The sequence below is a fragment of the Trichoplax adhaerens genome, genomic scaffold, assembly GCF_000150275.1.
Source record: "Trichoplax adhaerens TRIADscaffold_195 genomic scaffold, whole genome shotgun sequence".
NCBI lineage: Eukaryota > Metazoa > Placozoa > Uniplacotomia > Trichoplacea > Trichoplacidae > Trichoplax > Trichoplax adhaerens.
This window is the reverse complement of record NW_002061122.1, coordinates 1-10,031: the sequence shown is the minus strand read 5'-3', so window position 1 is coordinate 10,031 and position 10,031 is coordinate 1. Positions and strand designations below refer to the sequence as shown.

Genomic DNA, 10,031 nt, shown 5'->3' with positions numbered 1-10,031 from the left:
AAGTCAAAGAAATTGTTAAGAAATTCAGTTCTTACGGAATGCTCCTTCCTTCAGTGATTGTGGGTAATTTGAATTTGTAATTTTGATAGTTTGATTGGCTACAGCACTATTTGATAGTCTCTTCGTATTAATTAATACCTTAAATTCTAATGATTATACTTATAGCATGCTTTCATCGCAGTCCATTTATCCGTTTATAGATGAAGATTAAAGGTATTTCCTCCAATAAATTAAGCGCGTTCAAATCAGTACTGCTACAGTTGTAGTTAATTAAAAAATTTTCTCAATATTTCTGATATAAATGTCTCAATTGTAGTGAAGTGGAATTCTGCTTGTCATTTATTGGATGCCTACACCAGAAATAATTTGTAATTTAATCTATCTAGGCATGTTGAGGGTGGCTCATTTACTACCTTGTATGTTAATTAAAGCTAATCATGACTAAAATATTGTAAAGTAAATTTGAATCCAAAGTAATTCTATACGGTACTTTCATAGGGCAGATTATTACAAACATATAGTAGATACAAAGGACGAGGATTTGAAGACTTGTTATTTTTCATATCGTTTTAGTTACGCTACCATGGTAACTTTTATTGAGTACTAGAAAACTAAACAACATACTCAGATCATGCTTATGCAATAATTTTGTAAGTTAAAAAGCAATAACTGAAATATAAAACAATAATAGTGTATAGTTCGCATACATATCAATCCAGTTAAAACAGTCTACGAATATCCAATTAACAAGAAAATTTTAATATATGCAGCAATGATTCATCCTATCTTGGCCAGTAATATATTGGTCTATATTGCCATGTAAATATTAATTTTAGCAATTGTAACTGACAGAAATGTTGTACGTTTATGTATACGCTAACTTAAGCCCTAACTAAAGTATAAATATGTCTCCAAAGTAATTTTATAGACATCGAGATAAAATGTTTTAAGACAATATTCCATAATGAAATAAGTTGATTAGAATCTGCACTAAGTTATTCCAGCCAGCCTTTATGTGATAAACGTAAGAACAGAATGGTAAATAATATAAAAACTTCCAGTTATCAGCAGATACCTATTTCAGAATCCAGATATTTTTGATACAATGTATAAACTACTGAATGAAAGTTCGTATCTTTAGTTCTAAAATTTCTTCCTAATTGTAATGATTTCATAAAATTCAAATAATATCAATTAGCATTATGAAAAATAAGCTAGATGGTCATTGTAGTTTATAATACCATAATCTAGATCTTCTTGAAAGCCTCTGTAAGTAATTAGAGTAGAATTTGATTTAGCCAAAAGGAGAAAATATTATCTAAACAGGTAGAATGATAGATATTATTAACATTATGATATCCTTAATTAGAATAGAGTAGGCAAAGCAATGGCTATATATGTATACATTTATTTAATAATCGGAATACTAGAAAATGGAAAATAGCTATACAGAATCGATCAAGTTTTTTAAAGACCAGTTAAGCTAAAATTAAGTGGTTTGTTTGCAAAAGGAAATGCACAAAAATTTCACTTTAATTTTACTACGCTTATCAAATCATGCTAATTTTATAGCTGCAGAAAATTATTCTAATTTACAAGAAATAATGCATAAATATTGATAAGGTTATTTTAATGGAGTTTGCTGCGAGATCTAATAAAATATTACTCGTAGTACTACATAATTTTCCGTTTATAGTCTAGGTATTGAGATCTTACAATGCCTGTATCACTTGCAAGATATCATCATTCTGCTTTAGCTGCTGTGCTAATATTGCTAAAAATATGAAAGTATTTGTTAATTTCAGTACGTGAAAATATGTAAGGCTATTTATTTCAATAAAGGATTTCGAAATACTATACTACAAGATAATACCGTATAAATTTAATTTTAATTGATGGCGAATTTCATTAAAGTTCTTCCGATACAATTCTTCCAATTTATTACGAAATTTTACGTTAAGATGTTGACCAAGTCTCTAAAAGTTCAAGAATAAATCGATTTACAGCTTCATTCGCTGAATTTACATAATGCTGAATACTAGCGTAATAGTAGATTAATTACGGTAGTACCTTTCTAAAAATCGTAAGTTCTAGAGTAACGTGAGCTAAAGTCATTATTTTACTCTACTATTAACTCTGATTAACTTTAATAGTTTCGGCATCATAGCAGTGGAACATTTTATAATGATAATTTGTGGTTTAAAAAATGGCTAACAATTCTAAAATCACCTTATACAGGTAACTTATAATATTTAATAGCTACCACATCATATATGTCAATAGTAAAGATTAGATAATGCAATAAGATACGAGTATAGCTAAGATAATCATCACAGCACTATTGGTGGGCTGGTTTTAACAATTATGATATTGGTTGGGATGACTACCGCAATCGTCCATCAATTTCAAAATGGCCAAAGTATTGGTCAGGCTGCTCAAGCAGTCACAGCAATAGCTTATTTTGGTACTGCCTTCGCTGCTGCGGTTTACGTTTTCTTCTTTGCTATTGCATACATGTTGCAGTTATCTTTTGCAAGGTATCCAGGAAAACTTTAAACAGTAGATATACCAATCTTTCAATCATGCCGGTAAGTCAACAATTTTATAGCTAACTTTCTTTCAGTCATATTTAGTCATCTATTTCTAACTATATTCGAATTGATTATATTAACTTGTAGGTACCTATGCAACAAGATGCTGTAACAACTGGATACGTCGGAAATCCAGCGCAAGTGCTTTCTGTCAATTATAATTAGCTACTAACCCGATCATAGTCATTACAATCAACCTAGTGGTAATACTCACAAAATTGGAATTAATAATGTCCAGAAGGTGTAAAACTTTGCTAAAATAAGCAATAGGCTCTAATACACGTAGATCTCTAGCTAATTTGTAAATTGCGACTTTTATATGAAGGAAAGTTCTACCTGGCAGTTTATATACTGTAACGGTAGAATGAAACTTTGAAGTGATTAATTCTAATTCCTTCCATACTACTGATCTTTATCGGTACTTAGCATTTAGATTCTGGATTAGGTGATGGTGAAATAAATTGTGTTTTGTACCGATAAAGTTAACCTTACTGTGATTCTTATGATAATCGTATCCTATATTGCCGATGCGTAGTGATGCAAAAAGGTTACAAACAAATTATATCTTTGTGTAGTAAAAGGACTAAAAGTAGGGTCCTTTGTAGTTTTTAGTATGTAATTAGTATTATTTTACTATACAAAATACCTACAAAGTGATAGTGTCTTTAAGTTTTACCCTGCCAAATCATCATGTCGCCATCTTTTCTTCTTCATTATTTTACAAGGTATTATACAGATTACTATACACGTAGCCCTATAGAGCAAATGCTTAATCTAAAGAGAGGGCGTTTGATCGTCTATTCAAATCGTAAAGAAATTTGACTTAGTAGCAAAACCCTATCCTTAGAGAAAGGGGATTTATAACATGACGATAAAGTACTGTAATGTAGTCTATACTCGTACAGTTACAGTACAATCTGACGCTAAAACATCAACTGTCAATACTCGCGAATACTAAGCGATACTAATGTCAGAAAAGTAGTCGTAGTAGTCATATAAATTTTTTTGATAAGTGATTACTGTGATCTTTATAAAAAGCGAATTTTTCCGGATTTGTGTCCGATATAGTTTTCGGATTCTGGGACCGGTCGGGTTTATTTTTAATTTATGTCTGGATTATAATTTTTCTGTTTTAATTTTTGGATTTTTGTTTGTGAAAAATATCGTAAGAGTTGATTTTTGAGATTTGGACTTTTTGTTATGAATTTGAAACTTTGGAATTTTATGACGTGACTTGAAGTCACATTAGGAGATTTAGTGAGGAAAATAGAAAATAAGATGGAAATTGGCAGAGGTTGTGTTGATTATTAGGTAATTAGAATGCTGTTTTTATGACTAAATCTTGATGTTTAAAGGTTGATTTTTAGACTTTTATGGTGTATTAATGATAGAAATTATGTTAGAAATGAAGTTTGATGTATTTTTACAGTTAGCTTGTTAGTTTTATAGTGTTTTGTAAGGGAATCGTAGGGTAAATTGTGTCTGAACTTTGAATGATTTTTGTTTTCTTAAATGGTGCAAAGTAGTTTTGTAAAACGGATCTTAAGAGCGATTGGTTAGCAAATGTTTAGTTTTAAATACCTCAGACGGCTCTGCGAAGCCTATAAATGATAGTGCAATTAGAAAATTTAGAGAGACAGTAGAAGAAGATTTTATTCGAAGAACTTGTTGAATTTAAAAGGCCTTCGGGGTCGAATTGTCGTAAGTTAAAACGTTCTTCTTTTTGAAAGGTTGTTTGGTCGTTGACAGTTTTTTTTTTGTCTGCCATTTATTTTAATAATACTTAAAGCTAAGTATTTGTAAGGTTGTTCGGTTTATACTTCTCTCCATTTTTGTTTTGAAATAAATTGTTGTTCGGTTATTTCCCCAAATTTTATTTGGTGTCAAAGTATTAGAGTTAAGTCGACCGGAGTGCAACGAAAGTAGAATCAAAGTTTGTTAAAGTTTTGTAGCTTGATCTCTACACTTTTCATTTCATTACATTTGCTTCAAAGACTCTACCAATCAGATTTTAGGTTATGTGTCACAGACTACTTCCTGACAAATTTACTTATCTAACATAAAGCACTTACTCTGAGTTGCTTGTACAGATTATTACCTTAATCTGTCGAAAGATCTAGTAAGAATATGTTACTGTTACTATAACGCCTAAGAACTACTATGCCCTTCTAAAAGGCTAACAATCAATAGACATGCTGTACTACAACCTACAAAACAGCTATATTCAGTGAACTCACTATTCACAATCACCTCACAAAATCAACTGGTTTAAACCAATAAATGTACTCATAAATCAACGTTTTACTAACAAAGAAATAACAGACACATCTTAATGAAGTAATTAGATATAAGGATAAACTTGTTTATAAAAAATAATCTTCTCTAAATTATGGACGTTATCACAAAGCCTTCCGGCTAGCAGCTGTATCACATTACGAATAGCGTTCATAGCTTTAATTTTCCAATAAACAAGAGTGATATTGATATAATTCCTACAGTTGTGTAGTAAAGGACTGAAACCAGAGTCCCTTATAGCTTTTAGTATGTAACTATCATTATTGCACTTTAGAAAATACCTAGAAAGTGATAGTGTATTTAAGTTTTACCCTAACAAATCATGATGTCGCCATCTTTTCTTCTTCATTATTTTACAAGGTATTATATAGATTACTATAGAAATAACTTAAGAGCAATCGCCTAATCTAAAGAAAGGGCGCTTGATAGTCTATTCAAATTGTAAATGAATTTGAGTTAGTAACAAAACCCTATCCATAGAGAAAGGGGATTTATTACATGACGGTAAGGTACTGTAATGTAAGTTGTAATCGCCCAGTTACCGCGCTACTTCATGCTAAAACATCAACTGTCAATACTAATGTCAGGAAAGTAGTCGTAGTTGTCATATAAAATCTTTTGACTAGCGATATGTGATTTTTATCAAATTCGGATTTTCGAATTTAGATTTCGAAACCGGTCGGATTTGTGTCCGACATAATTTTTGGAAAATGTTGTAAGAGTTGATTTTTGAAATTTGCACTTTTTGTTGTAAATTTTAAACTTTGGAATTTTATGACGTGATATGAAAGTTACATTAGGAAAGTTTAGTTAAGAAAATAGTAAATAAGATGGCAAATGGCAGAGGTTGTGTTGATTGTTAAGAGTTAGACTGTTATTTTTATGACTAAATCTTGATGTTTAAAGGTTGATTTTTAGACTTTTATAATGTATTAATGATAAAAATTATGTTAGAAGTGAAGCTTGAAGTATTTTATAGTTAGTTTGTTGGTTTTATAGTGTTTTGTAAGGGAATCATAAGGTAAATTGTGTCTGAACTTTGAATTATTTTTGTTTTCTTAAATGGTGCAAAGTAGTTTTGTAAAATGGATCTTAAGAGCGATTGGTTAGGAAATATTTAGTTTTAAATACCTCTGACGGCTCTGCGAAGCCTGTAAATGATAGTGCAATTAAAAAATTTAGAGAGAGTAGAAGAAGATTCTTTTGACGAACTTGTTGAATTTTGAAGGCCTTCGGGGTCGAGTTGTCGTAAGCTAAAACATTCTTCTTTTTGAAAGGTTGTTTGGTTGTTGACAGTTTTAAGTCTGTCGCTTATTTTATTAACACTTAAAGTTAAGTATTTGTAAGGTTGCTCGGTTTATACTTCTCTCCATTTCATTTAATAAATTGTTGTTCGGTTGTTTCCCCAAATTTTATTTGGTGTCAAAGTTTCGTTAAGTCGAACAGAGTGCAACGAAAGTAGAATCAAAGTTTGTTAAAGTTTTATAGCTTGATCTTCACATTTTTCATTTCATTACGCTTGTAAGTACAGCAAATCATAGCATTTCCTATACTCTAATACTGAAACACTGTGAGCAACAATAATTTCTTAAACTCTATATTTTAGGCAGCGTAGTGCAGTAATAACAATTAACATATTCAAGTAAACATGATATTTCGTATCAAATAATTATCCTTATTGTAATTTGTGATATATTGTAATTTAGCTTTCGCGAGTCACGGGCTATCAAGAATTCATAAAGTTACGTACATCGCGAGCGATATCCGTAATATTTGATTGCGTCATGCGTTGTTGAGTAGTGAATAAAAGTAGCCTGATTACTTAACCTACGGCTATTAAACTGGTTTTAAATCCTTATAGCAATTATCTCAGATAATCCGATAGTTGAGGTATCTCAGCGCCGGCATATTCAATACTAAACGGCAAGAAGTTGATGCATATATTTTTAATAGCATGTTCCGCTAAGAACACTATTTCATATTATAAATAGATCACGTGTAATCCGCATTAAGCTACCTTTAGTAAGTTCTTACGTGGGATTTGTAAGAACTAAATCGTAATAAGATATAAAATTTTCCAATTGTCAAGGATACTGAGATCAGCTACGAGATATTCTTAATTAAAGGCATGAACGAGAAAACGCCCCCTATCTTATAGAATTTCTTCTTGACTATAATCACTAGCTAACTACCGGCTGGTTATGCTTCGCTGGTGACTTACTTGAATTTTTTCGTAAATACTGGTAGTTATCTTGCACTGTATTCAGTAAAACTTGTATATTAGTTCAAGATGCCGCACTAACATTAAACCAACTATCGCATGGCTTTATTTATGAATACAATTTAGATACTCAGCAATCCAGCCACTGCACTTCGACACGCAGTTAATAATTAATTAATTAATTATTCACTACACAGCTACTGTTTTCCTATAATTATAGTATAATATATATGACGACAAACGCGATTTAATTATGCTAGAAAACATAAACAAGTAAACTGTGTTTGATTTTACATTTTTACTGAATTAGCTAATTGGTGTCTTGAAGGCGCATTATCTCGTTATTGTTGAACAAATGAACGAGTAAACGTTTGTTCTGGGTTCCAATTTAAGATTGTTGTTCTTTCTTTGTGTATACTGTAGAAATCTACAATTTTAAGCTAAACTACGATTATACTAATTTAGTAATTTCAGGAATCTAGGGTATAATTTATCTTTATTATTTGAGTTTGATTCCTAGTTTAATTTGGAGAACTTTTAGAATGATAATTGGAGAATCTGATACTAACAACTGCTCTACGAAGCATATAAAGGGTGGCGTAGTTCGATAATTTAGTGCAGTTAAAGACAGAGAAGACAAGAAAAATCTAGGATAATGGTGAGTTATCTCATTAATATATAGTTTGGTTGGTTGAGGCAGTAGTTCTGCCCGTATTTTGTTACTCCTTTAAGATATTTTGCTAAGATTGTTGCTAATGTTATAATAAACTGGTGTTTTTCTCCTAATTTATTTTATGTGGACTTCAATTGTTGTTATTTACTTAGTTTTTTTCATCCAATATTACTCTACAATAAAATATGACGACGAGCGCAATTAAATTAGGCAAGGAAATATAATCAAATAAATGAGCTTGATTTTTACATTTCTAACTAAATTAGCTAGCTGATGTCTTAAAGACATATTATCTCATTGTTGTTGAACAAATGAACGAGTAGGCCAGCCACTTAGTTTCGATAGTCATCTATCGTTTATGTACGGTCTAATTGATTAATTTTAGACTTTTATATGTTAATGTCTATATGACGTAATTTAATTGCGGTTATTAATAACAAAGAACAGGTAATACCTATAAAAACGAACTCGTAAACTCTGTCAAGATCAAATTAGGCGGAAATGGATTCTTTGCGATATAAAATACTCTCCCGATTGCACAATAAACGTTTTCAAGATAGAATAGATCCTGCATATGAATTTGATGTTAAAGTATTCCACCTCGACGATGAACAAGAATGCAAAAATTTATTTAGTAAAATACAAGGATGTATCAAAGAGGTAATAAGGAAACACTTTTTTATTTTTCTACTCAAATTCAAGCAAACCCATTGGATGACAACAGTGATTAAGCAAGGTTCAGGGAGTCAAAAAACAAGAGCTTACTTTTTTAATTCCCATCTAGACCCCGGTCGTTTACAACCAAATAAATTTTGCACTTGTGAAACATGGATAATAGATTTCATTCAAGCCGTGGTAGTTACATCTGTATTTGGAAGAGATAGGTATAGGGACAGAATAGATGAATTGGTCAAAATCAGCATGATGAATAAACAAGATGTTATCAGAAATACAAAAATTAGGGAAAAGTATTACCATCGTTTCTTAGATCATCAACTAAGTGTTTCAACCATTTTTTCAGATTATGAAGAATTATACACGTACGCAGTCTTGTTGCCTACTAACCTTGGCAACCCTTCAGAATTTAAGAAAAGAATAAAACCCCATAGATTACGTATAGAAAATTTAAACTTGAACAAACATTTTATTATTATGCCTTTACTTACTAATGCAAGGGATAATATTTCAATGGTGATACTTCAAAATGGATCAGAGGAATCAATCGATGTCTTTGTAATTCATTCGCGTGAAGGAGATCAAGGTCGTGATGAGGGCATCATAGAAACAGATTTCGGTCTTCTCCAAAGTATCCTTGGCGAACTTTTCCATTCATATAATCTGGTTAGATTATCAGTCAATATGGAAGACTGGAAATCTGATCAAACATGGATTCCAGCATCAATAACAGCCATTATGGAAGCAGTGATTATTGTTTATGACTGTACAAAATTCATAGATATGCCACCGAAATCACCATTATTACTTACTCATGTGACAGCGGAGATGGAACAATGTATCAAAGCCATTACTGTAAGTGGTAAGGCTAATGACAAGAAGGAACTAGAGCCGACCAGAGAAGAAATTCATGATGAAGAATGCATACAAGCTGAGGACAGGGCAAGTGAAAATGAAATGAACTACCAGCTAGACATTGATAACATTGGATATTTGCTATATACAAAATGCAATATCGATGATCAACAAGATGATATCTTACCAGTAATGGATATTAACATAAAAGATAATCCTAGGCCTTTAGATACGAGTAATCACATCGATAGCGCACTAAAAGATATAATGTCCGCAGTAGATTTTCAATTTGAAGATGATTCCATCTCTTTGACGAGTTCAGATATTTCCATTGAAAATCATTCTAGCAATATGAAGAAATTAGTAACGCTATCACAGAGAAGTAATGTCCGTTTTACCATTCTACCCATCAAATTTGAAAAGACCCATTGGGCTATATTGTTGATTAAAAGGATAGTTAAGAAAGATTCTTCAGAGAATTTTATAACATTCTTTTTTGATCCACAGGGCCGAGATAAAAATAAACTTGGCGCCGTAATATCTTATTTAGAACTAGAGAGGGTTAATAACCTTTCAATAAAGCTATCACAGGAAAGTGGTAAAAATCTCGGTACATGGTTAATAGTAGCAGTAAAAGTTATCATGCAAGAAGCCGAAAAAATGTCGAATGAGGAATTGATGGCAGAGATTGAACGTAAGCATCGAGAAGTAATAGAAATCC

General features: G+C 31.4%; 1 protein-coding gene across 1 annotated transcript; it reads left to right on the top strand.

Moving 5' to 3' along the window:
• Nucleotides 1-8,281: 8,281 nt before the first annotated feature.
• TRIADDRAFT_62613 (uncharacterized protein) lies at nucleotides 8,282-10,004 on the top strand (the record flags this gene model as incomplete). Its single annotated transcript, XM_002118551.1, has 1 exon — nucleotides 8,282-10,004. A coding segment is annotated over one exon (1,723 nt), but the record flags the coding sequence as incomplete, so codon positions are not given.
• Nucleotides 10,005-10,031: the final 27 nt, after the last annotated feature.